Source organism: Molossus molossus, unplaced genomic scaffold (assembly GCF_014108415.1).
Source record: "Molossus molossus isolate mMolMol1 unplaced genomic scaffold, mMolMol1.p scaffold_m16_p_4, whole genome shotgun sequence".
Taxonomy (NCBI): domain Eukaryota; kingdom Metazoa; phylum Chordata; class Mammalia; order Chiroptera; family Molossidae; genus Molossus; species Molossus molossus.
The window spans coordinates 46,546,187-46,566,296 of record NW_023425377.1 but is presented as its reverse complement, the minus strand read 5'-3'; the positions used below and the strand labels follow the sequence as shown (position 1 = coordinate 46,566,296).

At 46.4% G+C, this 20,110-nt stretch overlaps 1 protein-coding gene across 1 annotated transcript; it reads left to right on the top strand.

Moving 5' to 3' along the window:
• Window positions 1–4: 4 nt before the first annotated feature.
• Window positions 5–8,924, top strand: NOP16 (NOP16 nucleolar protein). The gene is given in 9 exon segments (XM_036241634.1): window positions 5–144; window positions 147–175; window positions 252–360; window positions 2,425–2,482; window positions 6,973–7,079; window positions 8,633–8,697; window positions 8,699–8,760; window positions 8,763–8,851; window positions 8,853–8,924. Coding segments are annotated over 9 exon segments (669 nt in total). The 5' UTR covers window positions 5–66.
• The last annotated feature ends 11,186 nt before the right edge of the window (window positions 8,925–20,110 follow it).

Below are 20,110 nucleotides of genomic sequence, written 5' to 3'. Positions count from 1 at the left end.
GTCCGCTTCACCAGGTGCTGGGAGTGCAGGCGCGGAGTCCGAGTTGCGGCTGCGGTGGTCCGCGGGATGCCCGAGGCCAAGGAGAAGACCCGCAGGCAGAAGTTCGGTTACAATGTTAACCGGCACCGTCTTAGCCGGAATGCTCTAGATGGAAGGCAGCGCCACGGATCGAGTGGTGAGCAGCCTGTGTTCAGAAGCAAGGGGCCTGGCCGGACGGCCAACGAGATGACGGTTCCGCCATCTGCTGGTAGCTCCTTCTTCCGAGATTCCTGAAACCATGCCGAATCCGTGTGGCAGAACCTGGCCGACATGGGATTGGCCACGGACCTCAACAAGGCATTGCCCCTCGGTAAGAGAAAGGTACTGACTTGACAGGGTCCCGGCCCTTGCCCTGTCTCCTCCGCCAAACCTTTCTCACGCATTTCCTGGGTTTGCGATCTCCCACAGCCAACTCGTCCAGCCTACACTGACTGTGGTTGAGGGTCCGGTTTAGAATTACCTCCACAGCACAAATTGGACCTAGGTTGGAGTTCCCCTTTCTTTCTCTCCTCCGAACCGCGGCCGACGCTCTAACCGCTGAGCCAAACTGGCCAGGGCCCCTTTCTTTCTCCATTCATTTTTTTTTTTCTTCCGAAATTAACCTGTTTGGGTCCCTTTGCTTCTTTTTTTTGTTTGTTAATCCTCACCCGAGGATATTTTTTTCTATTAATTTTTAGAGAGAGTGGAAAGGAGGGAGGGAGGCAGGAAGAGAAAGAGGGAAAGAGAGAAACAGCCATTGGTTGCCTCCTACATGCGCCCAACTAGGGCGGGGATCAACTTGCAACCCAGGTACTGGGCCATTCACCTGGAATCGAACCCCAGGGGCTTCCGTGGGTGGGCCGACGCTCTAACCACTGAGCAACACCAGTCAGGGTCCCTTGGAATCTTAATGGTATTTCCCAGAATTTTCTTTTTCTGTCCTTACCTTTCTTCATAAAGACTCCCCAGAGTTTGGGATCTTGACTTGCTTTTTACACCTCTTTCCAGATTCAGTTGTCCTTGGTCTAAGCTTCCCTGGGGTTAGTTTCTCCCCAGTATGTCTTTTTCTGGACACCCCTTTCAAAAATAGCACCCTTGCCCTGGCCGGTTTGCTCAGCGGTTAGAGCGTTGGCCTGCGGTCTGGAGAAACCCGGGTTCGGTTCCGCTAAGGGCACTACCTCTGTTGCAGTTTGTCCCCGGTCCTGGTTGGGTCGTGTGGGTGGCAACCACTGGATGTGTCCCTTTCACGTAGATGTTTCTCTCTCTCTCACTCCCTCCCACTCTATCTGAGCAAAATTTCGAAAAATGTCCTCGGGTGAGGAAAAAAAAAAAGCACCCTTTCCCACCCAGCTAATTCTTCCTGGTTTTAACTCATAGCACTTGTAAATACTTGATGGTTTATTATGTATTTATGTATCTGTTGATTGTCTGTGCCTCTTACCTCCAACATAATCTCCTTGGTGATAAGGACTTTGTGTTTTGTTCACTACTAAATCTCCAGTGGTGCTTAGGATGTGACTAGTGCTCAATAAACAGTTAACCCACCGAGTGGGCTTGCCTTTTAGGCAAGTTTCTTTTAATTTCTTATTTATTGATTTGAGAGAGAAAGAGAGAGAGATTTGTTGTTCCACTTATTTATGCATTCATTGGTTGATTCTTGTATGTGCACTGACTGGGAATTGAAACTACAACCTTGGTGCGTTGGGACTGCGCTCTAACCAACTGAGCTACCTGGTTAGAACTAGGTGAGTTTCTGGGTTTTTTTTGTAATCCTCACCTAAGGGTATTTTTCTATGTATCTTCAGATAGAGTGTGAGAGAAAGAGAGAGAAACATTGATGTGAAAGAGACACATCGACTGGCTGCCTCCTGCACCACCCCGAACAGGGCCCAACCAATGTCTGTGCCCTTGCCGGAATCAAACCCACACTTACTGGTCCACTGGCTGATGCTCTAACTGTTGAGCCAAACTGGCCAGGGCTAGGCAAGTTTCTTTTTATCCCTTCATGCCAGAGGAAAAAGGCAATACTGTTTCTAGAACAAATGTGAAGCTGCACCCAAGCACTGTCAGGTTGCTTCTTCTCATAGAGAAGGTATCTGACGTCTCTCCCTCACTGTAAATTATAAAGCACTTCCATGTGCATTGTTTCATTTGAAGTGAGGCACACAGGGGGAATTATGCCAATTTCATAAATAGGTACAGAAAGAAGAATTGCTTTCTTGAATCTCTTGAGAACCATGAATCCTCCAGGGCATAGGTTCTCTTTGTCAGCTATTCTTGCCTGACCTTGTATATGGATCTGTATGGGTCAAGTAATCGTATAGAGAAAGTCAGGAGCCTCTAGAATTTTCATGTGTCCAGGATCCTTCCCTTTTCTACCGGTCTCACTGGCTCTGCTCTCTGCAGGTGAAGGCCATGGAGGTGGAGCCTCAGGAACTCATGTGGAAACCCTAGGTGCTAAATGGTGGGTGCTGGCCACATTCCTCTAGGTCACCATCCTGTATAGTTAGAACTGGAAAGGGTCCTTGGGTGCTTTATTTTACAGGTGGAAAAACCAGAGTTCAGAGGGAAGAAGTGAGCTGGTCCAGGGTTCAGAGTCTGGGGACTATGTCCCTGGCTGGGACATTTTTGGTCCACCGACTAAACTCAAGTATGTGAAGTGAGGTCAGAGAAGTTTAGGTCCCTAAGAGGATAGAAAATAAATCATTAAGTCTTAGGCATGCATTTCAGCTTCTCATGAATTTAAGAATGAACAAATTTTTGCCCTGGCCGGTTTGGCTCAGCTGTTAGAGTGTCGGCCTGCGGTCCAGAGAGACCCGGGTTCGGTTCCCGCTAAGGGCACGTGCCTCGGTTGCAGTTTGTCTCCGGCCCTGGTTGGTCGTGCGGGTGGCAGCCACTCCATGTGTCCCTTTCACGTCGGTGTTTCTCTCTCTCTCTCTCTCTCTCTTCCTCTCTCTCCCTCTCACTCTATCTGAACAAAAATGGAAGAATGTCCTTGGGAGAGGATAAAAAAAAAAAGAATGAACATATATATTTTTTAATTTAATTAATGTATGTGTTTTTAATAAATTCTTTATTGATTTTAGAGAGAGAGGAAGGAAGAGGGAGAGAGAAATAGAAACATTGATGAGAGAGAACATCAATTGGTTGCCTCCTTCATGCCCTACACTGGGGATCGGGCCCATAACCCAGGCATGTGCCCTGACCGGGAATCGAACTGGCAACCTCCTGGTACATGGGTCGATACTCAACCAGTGAGCCACACTGGCTAGGCAAGGATGAACAGATTTTTAGAGATTCCACCATCTCATTTAATCTTCGCAATGACAAATCAAAATCATGTATCCTAAGGCTACAGAGACTGAATAATAAAACAGAAGAGAGTAAATTCTGCAGAAAAACGGGAATACTCTAGAATTCTCCATCCATCCTTCTTTTTTTTTTTTATCCTCACCCGAGGACATTTTTCCATTTTTTGTTCAGATAGAGCGGGAGGGAGAGAGAGGAAGAGAGAGAGAGAAACATCGATGTGTAGGGACACATCGAGTGGCTGCCACCCGCACGACCAACCAGGGCCGGGGACAAACTGCAACCGAGGTACGTGCCCTTAGCGGGAACCGAACCCGGGTCTCTCTGTACCGCAGGCCGACGCTCCAACCACTGAGCCAAACCGGCCAGGGCCCATCCTTCTTCTTATTGGTCTGAGATTTTTAACAGTTCTGAATGTAACAAGATTGAATAGCCAGACATTTGATATAGGATTCTTCGAGTTTCTGTCTTAAGTGTACCTCAATGAATCTCATAAGAATTACAGCACTGAATTTCATATACAAAATCATGTACTTATTGTAGTCAAAGCTAATTTTGAAAAGTTTTACTTTTATTTTTTTGTTAATTCTCACCTGACGGTATCCCCATCGATTTTTAGATAGAATGGAAGGGAGGAGAGAGAGAGAGAGAGAGAGAGAGAGAAAGAGAGAGAAACATCGATGTGAGAGAGACATGAATTGGCTGCCTCCAGCATGACCCCTGACCAGGGCCGGGTATCAAACCTGCAACCCAGGTACATGCCCTTGACCAGGAATCAAACCCAAGACCCTTTGGTGCGCGTGCCAACGCTCTAATCACTGAGCAACACCAGCCAGGGCAGGGGTTTATTTATTTATTTTACCCTCACCCAAGGTCATTTTTCCATTTTTCAGAAAGAGTGGGAGGGAGAGAGAGAGAGAAACATCGACGTGAAAGGGACACATCCAGTGGCTGCCACTCACACTACCAACCATGGCCGGGGACAAACTGCAACCGAGATACATGCCCTTAGCGGGAACCGAACCTGGGTCTCTCTGGACCTCAGGCTGACGCTCTAACCACTGAACAAACTGCCAGGGCCAGGGGCTTACTTTTAATTCTTAATTTAAAACATCTAAAATTCTATATCCAGCTGGTGTGGCTCAGTGGATTGAGCATCCTCCCATGGACTGAGAGGTCCCAGTTTGATTCCCGTTCAGGGCACATGCCCGGGTTGTGAGCTCAATCCCCAGTGTGGGAGCGTGCAGGAAGCAGCCGATGGATGTTTTTCTCTCTCATGAAGGTTTCTATCTCTCCCTTCCTCTCTCTCTAAAAAATCAATAAAGTGTGTTTTTTCCCCACCAATCTTAAATTTAAGAACTATTTAAAAAAAAAAAATAAATATATAAAAAATCTAAAATCAATAAAAACATATTTAAAAAAAAATTGTGATAAAAGCCCTGCCAGTGTGGCTCAGTGGTTGAGCATTGACCTATGCACCAAGAGTTTGCTGGTTTGATTCCCAGTCAGGGCATATGCCCAGGTTGTGAGCCAAATCCCCAGTGGCAGGCATGTGGGAGGCAGCTAATCGATGTTCTCTCTCATTGGTGTTTCTGCCTCTCTCTCCCTAAAATCAATAAAGAAAAAAAATTGCCCTGGCTGGTTTGGCCCAGCGGTAGAGCATCTGCTCTCGGACCAATGAGTCGAGGGTTCAATTTGGGTCAAGGGCATATATCTCGGTTGCAGTTCGTCCTGGCCCTGGTTGGGGTTGTGAGGGAGGCCACCAGTCACTGTGTCCCTCTCATGTCAATGTTTGTTTGTTTTTTATCCTCACCCGAGGACATTTTTCCATTTTTTGCCCAGGTAGACTGGGAGGGAGAGAGAGGAACAGAGAGAGAGAGAGAGAGAGAGAGAGACATCGACGTGAAAGGAACACATCGAGTGGCTGCCACCCGCACGACCGACCAGGGCCGGGGACAAACTGCAACCAAGGTACGTGCCCTTAGCGGGAACCGAACCCGGGTCTCTCTGGACCGCAGGCCGACGCTCTAACCGCTGAGCCAGACCGGCCAGGGCTCACGTCAATGTTTTTTTCTGTCTCCCTTTCCCCCCGACTCTGTCTGAAGATAAATAGAAAAATATTCTTGGGTGAGAATTAAAAAAAAAATTTTTTTTCTTTCTTCATTGATTTTAGGGAGAAAGAGGAAGGGAGATGGAAAGAGATAGAAACATAGATTGTTCACCTCCTACATGTCCCCTACTGGGGATTTGGCCCACAACCTGGACATGTGCCCTGACCAGGAATAGAACCGGCAACCTGTGGGTGCATAGGTTGATGCTCAACCACTGAGCCACACTGGCTGGATTTTAAAATCTAAAGCTCAGTAGTGTTAAGTATACTGTATTCACATTGTCATGTAGCACATCTCCAGAACTTTTTCATCTTCAGAACTGAAACTATCCCCATTAAACAACATTTCTCTATATCCTCTCCCTACCCAAATCCTAGCCAAAGATAATTTTAATTATAGCAATTTTAGCAGTTAACCCCTGGAAAATATTTGATCACCTCATTCCCCTGAACTATTTTTCTTCTTTCATAAATAAGAAATAGGGAGTTATTGCTTAGCTATTTTATTTTATTAAAAAAATTTTTTTCTTTTATTGATTTTAGAGAGAGAGGAAGGGAGAGGGAGAGAGATAGAAACATCGATGAGAGAGAACATCGATTGGCTTCCTCCTGCATGCCCCCCACTAGGGATTGGGCCCACAACCTGGGCATGTGCCCTAACTGGGAATTGAACTGGTGACCTCTTGGTGCATGGGTCAGTGCCCAACCACTGAGCCACACTGGCCGGGCTTGCCTAGCTATTTTAAAAGTGAACCCATGACCTGGCTGGTTTGGTTCAGTGGTTAGAGTGTCGGCTTGCGGTCCAGAGAGACCCGGGTTTGGTTCTCGCTAAGGGTATGTATCTCGGTTGCAGTTTGTTCCCGGCCCTGGTTGGTCATGCTGGTGGCAGCCACTCGATGTGTGCCTTTCATGTGGATGTTTCTCTCTCTCTCTTCCTTTCTCTCCCTTCCACTCTATCTTAACAAAAAATGTCCTTGGATGAGGATAAAAAATGAATAAATAAATAAAAGTGAACCCATTATTGGCTCCACAGCTCGGCTATTTTGCATTATAAGAAGCGGAGAGGTACTTGGGCCTAGCCTTAGGCCCTAGTTGCTACAGCTTTAGTTCTCATTTATTCAGACCTTTCTATTTTATTTATTGTAACACTTCAAGAAAAGAGGTTCTCAGATTTTTTAGAGCTGGAAGGGAACCCTGTCCTGTGGGCAGGCAATGTGTCTTCATCTCTGTCTTCAGAATCTGACACTAAGTAAAGATTATTAGTTTGGTGTCTGTTTTTACCCCAGAGAAATGACTTGCCTTTCAGGTAGTTGCCACACTGATAGATGATTGTTTAATAGGCAGAGCCTGGGATCTGAGGGCTGAAGAAGAAAGGGGTAATTCTAGCACTGCATATGGGGATGGAGAGGCAAAGTTTATTAGATGGCTGGTGTAGCAACTGTGTGGCTTGGGATTGGGCGAAGGGGTGACTGGGCAACTCAAATAGTGCAGAAAGCAACACCCCATTCCCTGTGTCCTGGCTTCTCTCACCCCAGACCTGGAGGCAGAAACCAGCCTCCCAGAAAGGAAAGGAAATACTCTGTCTCAGGACCTCACAGACTACATATGCTACATGGTGGAGAACCTTGGGGAGGACTAAAAGGTGAGTGGCTTAGTCCTGGCAGGAAGAACCACTTAGGCTCATTGGAAAGGCACCTTGGACAGTTCGTGATTTGATCTGCTTGCTTAGTGCCTATTTCCTAAACTGAGTGGCAACAAAGAGAAGAAAGACTCTAGGAAGTAGATCCCACTGATAATGCTTATAACTGGGATAGACTGAGTGTTCTTGTCTTGACAGATATGTTCTTGTGCTTGCATGTTTGTTTTCTAATTTTATTTATTGATTTTAGAGAGGAAGGAAGAGGGAGAGAGAGAGAAAAACATCCATGTGAGCGTGAAACATTGATTGGCTGCCACCTGCATGTCCCCCACCAGGGATCAAACCTGCAACCCAGGCATGTGCTGTGACCCAGAATTGAACACTGGCAGCTTCTCAGTGCAGTGGATGGTGCTGAACCAACTGAGCCACACCAGCCAGGGCTGCATGTTGTTTTTGTTGTTCTTCTTAATCCTCACCTGAGGATATTTTTTCATTGATTTGGCGGGGGTGGGGTGGGGGGGGGGGGCCTCGATGTGAGAGAGACACATTGATTGGTTGCCTCACACATGCACTACAACTGGGGCCAAGGATTGACCTGCAACTCAGGTGCCTGCCCTTGACAGGGCACTAAACCCTCGACTCTTCAGTGTGCAGGCTAAGTCTCTAAACACTGAGCCACCCTGGCCACGGTGGGCTGCATGTTTTTTGTTTTTGTTTTTAATTTTTAAAAATTCATTTTTAGAGAGAGAAACATTGATGTGAGAGCGAAACATTGATTGGCTGCTTCCTGCATGCCCCCTACTGGGGATCAATCCCACAACTCAGATATGTACCTGACTGAATTGAACTGGCAACCTTTCTGTGTATGGGATCGTGCCCAACCAACTAAGCCACACTGGCTAAAGCACATGGTATTTTGAAAGAATTTGAACTAGTTGCCATTTTAATTATGGGAGGTTTCAAATAAAAGTCTTTATTTTTAGCTTCTGTTAAAAATGGAAAGATCTGGTTACTCTGGACCTCTGTGCCTAGTTGGGATTAGTTGGCTATGGATGCAGCATGAGCTGCTCAGCTGGCCCTGGAGAGAATCTGTACCCATTTCTCCATATACACTTTGGCTTTGAAGTGATGAACCTGAACCTCTGGGATAGAAAGTGGCTTGCCCACCTCTGGCAGAAATGGAATTTGAACCAACTTTGCCTGTACAGCCCTCAAGTGGCCCTTCTCTCTTCTTTAAAAAATATTTTTTTTCTTTATTGATTTTTAGAGAGAGAAGAAGGGAGAGGGAGAGGGAGACAGGAACATCGATGAGAGAGAACATTGTTTGGTTGCCTCCTGCATGCCCTCCACTGGGGATTTGGCCCACAACCTGGGCATGTGCCCTGACTGGGAATCGAACCAGTGACCTCTTGGTGTATGAGTTGATGCTCAACCACTGAGCCACATCAGCTGGACCCTTCTCTCTTCTTAGGCCGTGGCCCAGGCTGAGAAGAATTACTATCGAGATACCCCCAACATTTGGAATAAGATCGATGTCTATAAGCGTTTTTATCCAGCCTAGTGGCAAGCCTTCACTGATTCTTTGCAGAACAATAGAATAGAGGTTGAGTGACTGGTTTACACTTGCCCCAGGCTGAGGCTTCTTCCTGGACCTGAGAATTGGAGCCAGGGTTTAAGGCAAGGAGGGGTGTGTTGCTGCAAATGAACTGTAAAACCCTCATGGAATCAAAAGGTTTTTCTTTCTCCCTTCCCTCCCTGGGGGAGGAACTGTCTCCCAGAGGCTTCAATTTATATTCTTCTGGGGGCTCCAGGAAAAGCCAGAACCTGCTGGTTTCAGAGTTTGTTTGAATATATTGTTCATATAATAAAACAAAGCTATTTTACTTCTCTGATGGGTTTCTATTTGCCATTCCCAGCTAAGCGCTAGGGCCACCGCTGCGAGAACCAACTCAACAGGGACAGGGAAGCCATCCAGCCTTTGTGAAATTCACTGTGCCTTCCTAGGCGCAGCCTCCCACCTCTTCTCTGTCCTGGTTCCATTCCTCTGTCTCGGTTTCCTACACTGCAGTTCCATGAACACTTCTATAGAAACCTGCCAGGAACACTGGGCTACTTCAAAGGGACTGCCTTGCCAATACTAACCCCACCTCTAGGCTGGGAGCTGTTGGACTAGTTCTCTAGGGTTCTAGCCTGAGGCCACCTCTGGCTTAGTTGCCAGAGGGTAAGGAACTTCTGTGGCTGCCTCCTGGTTTGCCTCCTGCCAGCTTTTGATACTCATCTTAAGGTTGCTTGAGTTGAACTTGGCCCCAAGGGAACCTGAGGTCCCCAAATATGCTTTTGAGACTGGCAGGCTGCCAGATACCACCCTACTATGTGCCAAGCTCTGGGCTACACTGCATGGCCATTCTCGGGTGTGGGGGTGGCACTGGGCATTTTCTTAGTCTTGATAGTTTTTCCCCAGCTGTTAATAAAACAAAAATCCTCTTATTCCTAAGATTTTTTTTTTTCTAGAAGTACCTAAAATGTCTCTTACTGCTCTTGGAAAGAGTGGCTTAGTATTTTTACATAGATCATTTTTACATGATCTAGTGGTGTGTAGTTTTATCTTCATCCTACACATAAGAAACAGGCTTGAGAGATGTTAATGGGGAGTTTGAAATCAGGTCTTTCCAACAACTAAGCCTAGGTTTTCCCTTGATGTCCTTCCTGTTGGCTCCTGAAGGCAACCCATCTATCTGACACCATTGGATAGGCTGGAAACTAATAGGACAGGAGTATCCAGAAAGCTCTCCCCTTTTTGACCAGCCTGCATAGACTTCAGCACTGACTGGCCACGAAGCACTGCCAGCACAGCCTTCAGGATGTAGTCTGCAGTAGAGCTCCCAAGGGCCTTTGTTATTTGGCCTTGTAACTTTTCTCCTTCATAGCTTTCCAAATTCAGGCCTTTGACTAGGCTGGCCCCTCACCTGGTTTCTTTACCCAGTTTAGGTGCTAGTTTTAGGAAGCTTTCCCTACCACATCCCCTGCCCCCAGGCTGTGTAAGTGTTCTGTAGTCCCAACGCTGTAGACTACCTGTTAACAAAACCTGTCACAGTCATAACTGCCTTTTAATCTGCTTCATATTTTGTACCAGACTGAGTGCAAGGAGCTTGCCTAGAAATCCTCAGAGCCTGGTCAAGGCAGATGCTAGGAAAATGCTTGTGGAAAGACTGACTACATGGCCCTTTGGGCAGACCAGACAGAGTTGTGAGATATTTATCAGCACCTCTTTGTGGAGGACTTGAAGGCCATGACTGACTAACTTCATTCCCCCCCACCCCCTGAGTCCTTACAGTTGGTTCCACTGCATCAGCAAAAGCTGGTTTTGTTGGTTTGATTCCAACCAAAAGCAAAGGCTCAATGGAGCAATTCCAGTGCTGTGGCTTTATAGAAATGACAGCCATCCTGGGCTGAAACAAGCTCTGCCATCAAACATGCTGGGACCTGGTGGATTCTATGCCCACCACCACTCCACTGACGCACATGGAAGTATTGAGAGTCTGGCTTTGAATATCCCCTTTAACCGAGTTTTCTATGAGTGTCTGACCACAACCTTTTTCTGGAGAACACTTGGGGTCCACAGAACATTGAGGCAATGCTAGAACCAGGTACTTCGGTTGTGTTGTTAGTCAGTGGCTGAGGTACCACATTAGTTTCTCCACTGGCCATTAGGTGTCAGGAGCCACAGGTGGGGAACTCTTGATGGAGAGGTAATGACCAAACAGTGCCTAGGCTGGGGCAAAGGTGGAGGAGGGATAGGAGGAAGCTTTAGCTGGGGTGGCAAGGAAAGACCTCTGAGGAGGTGAGGCCTGCACTCAGCCCTGAATGACAAGAAGCAACAAGCCGTGAGCCGCAGGTCTGGGGGAAGAGCATTCCTGGAAGAGGTGACAAGTGCAGAGGCCCTGAGTTAGGACCAAACTAGGCTTCCTCTGATGCCAAGGCTGTTCCTGGGGCCCGAGGTCAGAGGGCACAGGGCTGGGGAGGACACCTCTGGACAAAGTACCCCAGAGTAGGCTGGGCAAAGCAGCCTTGCTCAGTGTGGGCAGACCATCACTGATTCAGGGGCAAGGCAGACAACTCTGAGACCTCTGTCTTCTCTCCACCTGCAGGGCATCTGAGGAGGCTTTCGTGAAGGAATCCAAGGAGGAAACCCCAGGCACAGAGTGGGAGAAAGTGGCCCAGCTGTGTGATTTCAACCCCAAGAGCAGCAAGCAGTGCAAAGACGTGTCCCGCTTGCATTCTGTGCTCATGTCCCTGAAGCAGACACCGCTGTCCCGCTAGGTGCCTGCCACAAGCATGGCCACAGAGCATGGGCAGGGTTGAAGAAGAGAAGGAGCAGCTGCTTCAGCCAGTGGTTGGAGGGAGGATCCTTCAGCAGCTGCTCCACACAACCTACTCCCTTTCTCCCCATCTCCCGGGACTGTGAAGGGAACCCTGGCCCCTCACCTCATTTTCTCTTGGCCCTAAGTCCCAGCCCCTCACACTGCCTCTAGTCCACAAAATTGTGACTGTTCCTCCTGATGTATTTTTTTTCTTGGCTTAAAGGGTGTGTTGTTAACTCTTTCTACACTTATTCTCATTTCTCTGGAAGCCACAAGTGGTGTCAGGGTTCAGTTTGTGTTTGGAATTTTCCCAGCATGGCCTTGAGAGATGAGACTCTTCACTCAGGAGCTCCCAGCATGAAGTGGGTGTCCCAAGCTGTCTGCTGCCTCCACCCACAGAAAGACAATCTCAAGATGCGTTTGCAACCCTGCTCTTTTCTGTCTTTGAACAATCCTGTGATAGCGATTCTGTTTTTGTCACACAGCCAAAGACACCAAGGCTCCCAGATGATAGTGGCTTGAAGTGAGGGAAGAGGCCACACCAGAGGTTCCAGTGGAGGCTCATCTAAGCCTGGCTGGGAGGCTGGTGAAGGTAGCCCTGGCAGGTCCCCTTCCTTGGGATTGGCCGGGGGCCCTCAGGTGGAGGGCCCACTGCTCTCCCTCCTGCAGATGTGCCCCTCTGTGGATTTGGGATAAAGATCGGTGACCACGCCTTCTTCCTCTTCAGCAGAGGTTGCAAACAGGTTACATAAAAAAATCTTGTGACCTGCACAGTGTTTTAAAAGATTTAGCTGCCAGCCATATTAGTTTCCTAGAGCTGTCATAACAAAGTCTGGCTTAGTATAAGAGATTGTCTCCCTCTTCTGGAGGTCAGAAATCTGAATCCAGGTGTCAGCAGGGCCACGGTCCCTCTGATGGCACTAGGAAGAATGTTTCAGCTTCTCTTCCAGCTTCTGGCCACCTCAGATGTTCCTTGGCTTGTAGATGCCTCAGTACAATCCTGAGTTCATCTTCACATGGCCTGTCCTGTGTGTGTGTGTGTGTGTGTGTGTGTGTGTGTGTGTGTATCATTGTCCAAACCTCCCCTTTTTAATTTTTTTATTTTTTTATCCTTACCCGAGGACATTTTTTCATTTATCTTGAGAGAGAGCAGGAGGGAGAGAACGAGGAAGAGAGAGAGAAACATTGATGTGAGACACGTCAAGTGGTCGCCACCCATATGACCCCAACTGGGGCCAGGGACAAACTGAAACAGAGGTATGTCCCCTTAGCGGGAACCGAACCCAGGCCTCTCTGGGTTGATGCTCTAACCACTAAGCAACCGGCCAGGGCCAAACCTCCCTTTTTTATAAGGACACCAGTCATATTGGATTAGGGCCCGCCTTAATCTCAATTTATAAAGACCCTTTTTCCAAATAAGGTCACATCTGAGCTACTGGGGTTACTTAAACATAGCTCTTTAGGTAGCACAGTAATGCCAACAGTTAAAAAATAGTGATCGGGGCTTCCAGTGAAGGTGGCATAGGTAAATGCAGAAGTTGTTTCTTCCCACAACCACATCAAAATTAAAACTAAACTATAGAACAACTGTCGTTCAGAACCACCTGACATCTGGCTGAATGGAAGTACTACAAGTAGGGGATTAAAGAAGAAACCATAGCCCTGGCTGGTTGCTCAGTGGTTAGAGTGTCGGCCCGTGGGCTAGAGAGACCAGGGTTTGGTTCCCTCTTAAGGGCATGTGCCTTGGTTGCAGTTTGTCCCTGGCCCTGGTTGGGGTTGTGCTGGAGGCAACCACTCGATGTGTCCTTTTCACATCGATGTTTCTCTCTTCCTCTCCCTCCCACTCTATCTGAACAAAAATGAAAAAATGTCCTCAGGTGAGGATGAAAAAAAAAAGAAGCAGCCATAATGAGACTGGGGGAGTGGCAGAGGCTGGGACTGGCTGGTCCCACACCCATGTGTGGCTGCTTTTAATTGCGAGTAATATGTTGGCTGGGGTGGTCACCCCTGAGGAGTGATATGTCCCAGCCCCACACCAGACCCTTCAGCCCAATGTTCCAGTGCTGAAGAGACGTCCTCTTAGCTTAGGGCTGTAAAAACCAGTGGTGGTTGTGGCTGAAAAAGACAGAGGCTCCTGGAGTCCCAGGCAGTTCCTATTTGTTTATTTTTAAATTTTACTGTACATGCATTTCTTCTCTTTCTTAGAATCCTTACAAGAGGATATTTTTCCATTGATTTTTAGATAGAATGGAAGGGAGGGAGGGGGGAGAGAGAAACATTGATGTGAGAGAGACACATAGATTGGTTACGTCCCGTATGACCCCAACCAGGGCCAGCGATGGAACCTACAACCCAGGTACATGCTCTTGACTGGTATTTAAACCGGAGACCTATCAGGTCCACAGACTTATGCTCTAACCACTGAGCAAAACCAATCAGGGCTCAGGCAGTTCTATTTTTATTCCTCACCCGATAATATTTTTCTACTTATTATCAGATAGAGTGGGAGGGAGGGAGAGAGACAGAAACATCGATGTGATAGAGCCACATTGACTGGTTGCCTCTAGCACAACCCCACCAGGGCTGGGGACAAACTGTAACCGAGGTACGTGCACTTGACCGGAGTCAAAAGTGCGACTCATTGGTCCATAGGCCGACCCTCTAACCACTGACCTAAACCGGCCAGGGCTAATTAAAAAATATATATATATTTGATTTTTAAAAAATATATATATATTGATTTTTGATTTTTAAAAAATATATATATTGATTTTTAAAAATATATATATATCTCTTAACACTGTCATACCTGTTGCACTTAGTTTCACAATGAAATAGCAATCTCTACCATTTGAAGATATCAGATAGTTTTTATTTTATTTTTAATTTTATTTTTGTTACAGATGTTTCTCCTTTTTTATCCTCTTCATTGATTTTTAGAGAAAGAGGGAGAGGGAGATAGAAACATCAATGAGAGAACATCGACTGACCGCCTCTTGCATGACCCCCACTGGGGACTGGGCCCACAACCTGGGCATGTGCCCTTACCAGGATTCAAACTGGCAACCTTTTGGTGCATGGGTCAACACTCAGCCACTGAGCCACACTGGCTGGAGAGGCAGTTCTTTTTAAAGGGCCCACACAAGGATTTACTTAAACTCACTCCCTCGGAGCTCCAGCACTGGGGTAGGAGCTTGAAAGGAACCAGGGACAGAGGGGGAGGAATTAAATTGTCTGGCACCAGGGCAAGAGCTGGGGGAGCAGCTTTTTCCCAGATGAAAATGATGGCAGAGGCCATTGTTCCTTTGTTGAGCCCTCCTTGCAACAGAACCCACAGGCAGGAGCCAATATCTGAGTCTCAATCAACATGGCATACATTGTATGCTCCCTTGCTTGTGATTCCCTGAGACCCTGCCCCACCCAATTTGCAGGCCCACCCAAGCTATTTCTAGTAGCTTTTCCATATGAGTGGCCTGTTTTGGTTCATTCTTCAGACTTTTCTGAAATATCTCAAACAAGCAGCAGTTGGTCTCAGTATGCCCCATATCTCTGGATAAGTGGCCCCAAGCCTGGCACTAGCAGCAGCCTGCCTCGGTCCACAGCTTGGCCTCTTCTGGGCACTTCCAATCCCAACACAAGAAGTAGCCATCTGCAGATTACTTTGTAGCTCATGCCTGGTGGTCACAGGCAGTAGCTGGATTTGCACCTCCTGGGAGGCCCCAGAGCCAGTGCACCTGGGGCTAACCATTAGACCATACCCCTTTACAACCCTACCACCTCCATGAGCAACCAATTCAAGGGGTGGACCCAGAGAGCACTAAGTCCCCACTGAAGTAAGTCCTGCTCCATAGTGTTGCTCTTTTTCTATACTCACAGCTGGTTCTCACAGATTGGCCTGGAGGTCAGTCCCTCCTAGTGATGCCAACAACAATCTAGGCTCAACTACAACAGGACAGTGCACACTCTCCACACAGGGATGCAACTGGAGTGCCCAGCTTAGGTGAGTAGGGAGGCTGAGTCACTGGGTCCTACAGGAAACCTACTACACAAGGCCACCCTACCAAATCTGGGAGACATGGCAGCTCTACTAATACATAGAAACAAACACAAAGAAGCAGCAAAAATCCAGAGACAAAGAAACATGTCACACATGAAAGTATAGGAGAAATCTCCAGAAAAAGAACTAAATGACATGAAAGCAAGGGAACAGATACAAAATTCAAAGCAATGGTTATAAGGATGCTCAAGGAAGACCTTCAACGAACTTAGAACATTAACAACATAAAAAAGGACCGGTCAGAAATGAAGGACACACTAACTGAAATGAAGAATAATTTACAGGGAATCAACTATAGAGTAGAGGACACTGATACAATAATCAAATTAGCTATTTGGAATGTGAAGAAGCAAAAAACACCCCATTAGAACAGCAAAGAAAATAAAGAATAAAAACATACGAAGATAGTGTAAGGCGCCTGAGGGACAACTTCAAGCGTACCAATATTTGCATCATGAGGGTGTTGAAAGGAGAAGAGAGGGAACAAGAAATTGAAAACCTATTAGAAGCCTGGGCAGTGTGGCTCAGTTGGTTGAGTATTGTCCCATGAACCAAGAAGTCACTGGTTCAATTACTGGTAAGGGCACATGCCTGGGATGTGGGCTCAATCTCCAGTAGAGAATGTGAAGGAGGCAGCCAATCAATGGTTCTCTCTCATCGATGTTTCTCTTTCTCCCTCTTCCTCTCTCTGAAACCAATAAAAACATATTTTTAAAAAGCCCACCTTAAAAAAAACAAAAAAAAAAACAAACTTATTTAAAAAAATTAATGACAGGAAACTTCCCTTACCTGGTGAAAGAAATAGATGTACAAGTCCAGGAAGCACAGAGAGTCCCAAACAAGATGAACCCAAAGTGGTTCACACCAAGATACATCATGATTAAAATGCCAAAGATTAGAGACAGAGAATCTAGCCCTGGCCGGTTTGGCTCAGTGGTTAGAGCATCGGCCTGCGGTCCGGAGAGACCAGGGTTCGGTTCCCGCTAAGGGCATGTACCTCGGTTGCAGTTTGTCCCTGGCCCTGGTTGGTCGTGCGGGTGGCAGCCACTCGATGTGTCCCTTTCACATCGATGTTTCTCTCTCTCTCTCTCTTCCTCTCTCTCCCTCCCACTCTGTGCAAAAAATGGAAAAAAAATGTCCTCGGGTGAGGATAAATTAAAAAAAAAAAAAAAAAAAAAGGAGACAGAGAATCTTAAAAGCAGCAAGAGAAAAGCAGTTAGTTACCTACAAGGGAGCACCCATAAGACTGTCATCTGATTTTTCAACAGAAAATTTTCAGGGCAGAATGGAGTGGCAAGAAATATTCAAAGTGATGAAAAGCAAGGACCCATAACCAAGATTACTCTACTCAGCAAAGCTGGGTAGAATTGAAGATCAAAGAGTTTCCCAGAGAAGATCAAGCTAAAGGAGTTCATCATTACCACCAAACTAGTATTACATGAAATGTTAAAAGGTCTTTGTTAAGAAGAAGAGCCCTGGCCAGTTTGGCTCAGTGGTTAGAGCATCAACCCACGGACCAATGAGTCACGGGTTCAGTTCTGGTCAAGGGCATGTATCTCAGTTGAGGTTTGTCCCTGGCCTTGGTCGGGGTTGTATGGTAGGCAACCCGTCGATGTGTTTCTCTCACATTGATGTTTCTCTCTCTCTCTCCCTCCCACCCTTCTATGCACTCTATCTGAAGATAAAATGGAAAAATATCCTCAGGTGAGGATAAAAAAAAAAAAGGAGGAGGAAAAAAAAAGATAAAAAATACGAACAATATGCCCAGGCCAGTTTGGTTCAGCGATTAAAGCGTCAGCCCTGGGACCAAAGAGTGGTGGGTTCGATTCCAGTCAAGGGCAGGGTTGTGGTTTGGTCCCCAGCCCTGGTCAGTGTTGTGCAGGAAGCAACCAATCGATGTGTCTTTCTCACATTGATGTTTCTCTCTCTCTCTCCCTCCCTCCTCCCACTCTATCTGAAGATAAATGGAAAAATGTTATTGGATAAATTAAAAAAAAAAAAATGTATATGTACACACACACACACACACACACACACACACACAAACTAGCCCTGGCTGGTTTGGGTCAGTGGTTAGAGCATTGGCCTGTTTACTGAAGGGCTGCTTTGATTCCCAGTCAAGGGCACATGCCTGAGTTGCAGGTTTGATTCCCTGGCCTCAGTCCAGGCACGTGCAAGAGGCAAATGACAGATGTCTCTCTCTCACATCAATGTCTCTCTCTCCCTTCCTTCCACTTTCTCTAAAAAGCAATAGAAAAATATTCTCAGGTGAGGATAAAAAAAAAGAACAAAATGGCAATACATATCTATCAACAATTGAATCTAAAAATTAAATAAACAAGCAGAAACAGACTCATAGATACATAGACCATTCTGACAGTTGCCAGATAGGAGGAAGGTTGGGGGATAGGTGAAAAAGGTAAAGAGATTTAGAAGTACAAATTAGTAGTTACAGTGTAGTCATAGTGGTATAAAGTATAGCATAAGGAATACAGTCAATATTCTAGTAACTCTGTATAGTGTCAGATGGGTATGAGATTTTATGATTTGATCACTTAATAAGTTTTATATTATCTAATCACTGGGGTATACAGCTGAAACTAATATTGTATGTCAACTGTAACTGGAAAATAAAAAATGATTAAAAAACAGTGACTATCCCAGGGATATGAAGTACAGCATAGGAAATATAATCAATAATATTGAAAGAGGTATGTATGGTGTCAGATGGGTACTAACAGGGGTATCACTTTGTAAGGTATGTAAATGTCTAATCACTATGTTATACACTTGAAATTTAAAATTACATGTCAATTTTAATAGAGAAATAGATTTTACAGTATTTTTAAAAAGGCGATTATCCTTTTTAAATGTGCCATACTCCTTATCAATCTATATCCTTTTTTAAAATTTTTTTTTATTTTTATTTTTTATCCTCACCCAAGGACATTTTTCCATTTTTTGTTCAGGTAGAGTGGGAGGGAGAGAGAGGAACAGAGAGAGTGAGAGAGAAACATTGACGTGAAAGGAACACATCGAGTGGCTGCCGCCCGCACAACTGACCAGGGCCGGGGACAAACTGCAACCGAGGTACGCGCCCTTAGCGGGAACCGAACCCGGGTCTTTCGGGACCGCAGGCCGACACTCTAACCGCTGAGCCAAACTGGCCAGGGCTCAATCTATATCCTTGAATCATGGGCCAAGGGTCACCGCAATGTACTTCTCTACACCCATAATCCTTGCCTTATGCTGAGAGATCACAGTGGGGGCAAGTAACTTAGCTGGACCTGGTCATACACTTCTCCATTTAGAAATCTAGACTGTGTAGAATAAAAAAAAAAAAAAAATCTAGACTGTGTCGTGGTGCTCAAGAAGTAGGAGTGTCTTCTTCACTTTATCTTTTCCCTTCTAGCAGCTTGCAGCTGGTGTTGAAAGTGATGGAGTTCTTACTTTAGGCAGCTGTCAGTTGGAGCCCAGGCCTGGCAGGCCACTTCAGAGGAGCAGGCCACATGGGCTGAGCAGAGGATCCAGAGGTGACCCATAGGCTCCAGCTGGCTCCCCCAGATTTGTGAGCACTTTGTTCACTGTCAGGAGGCAGGCCAAGAGCTATGGCATCTCCAGACTTCCTGATGACAGGTCCTGCAGCCCACTCCTCCCCACTACCTAGTCAGGGAGCACCAGGGAGTCTCCGCCATTGGCCAAGATGGCACAGAGGGAGGTTCTTACATTGAGCAGGCCAAAAGCTAGAAAGATGAATGGATAAGGCCCAAGTGTGCCCAAAGCTAGTGAGATAACTGGATAGAAAAAAAGTCCTCTCCTCCCTTTCCCTATAAAAACCTTGGACTTAAGCAAGAAGGGGAGGATGATCTTTGAGACAGGAGTCCACCATTCTCCCAGGTTTCAGCACCTGAATAAAACCTCTTTCCTTTTGCATCAGCACCTGTCTCAGAGTGTGGCTTTTGCTGTGACAGGCAGCTGAACTTGTTTTCAGTTATAGAGTCACACATAAAAGAAATCTGGGTCCAGCCCTGGCCGGTTTGGCTCAGCAGTTAGAGCATTGGCCTGCGGTCTGGAGAGACCCGGGTTTGGTTTCTGCTAAGGGCATGTATCTCGGTTGCAGTTTGTCTCCGGCCCTGGTTGGGTCAGGTGGGTGGCGAGCACTTGATATGTCCCTTTCACATTGATGTTTCTCTCTCTCTTTCTCCCTCTCATGCTATCTGAACAAAATATCGAAGGATGTCCTCAGGTGAGGATAAAAAAAAAAGAAATCTAGGTCTGAATCAACACATTAGAGCTGACCACAGACCTGGAACACCTAGTTGAGAGTGCATTAGAACGCAAGTCATGGGTTGCCTCTCTTCTAGAGTTTGCTCAGGTCCCCAGTACTTCTTTCTTCCTTAACTCTTAGACACTAGGTACATAGTCAGGCTAGGTCAGAGCAATGACGACAGGCTTTGGGATTTCTTTCCACTATATCAAGCTGTTTCTCTGAGCCTGTTTCCTGTTCTGTTAAATGTTGCAAGAACCCTGCCAGGATGGTCTAGATTAGTGGAGTCTTAGGTGGACTCCAGGAGGTGGAGTGAGGAGCAGAAGCACAGTGGAGTGCTGTAACCCCT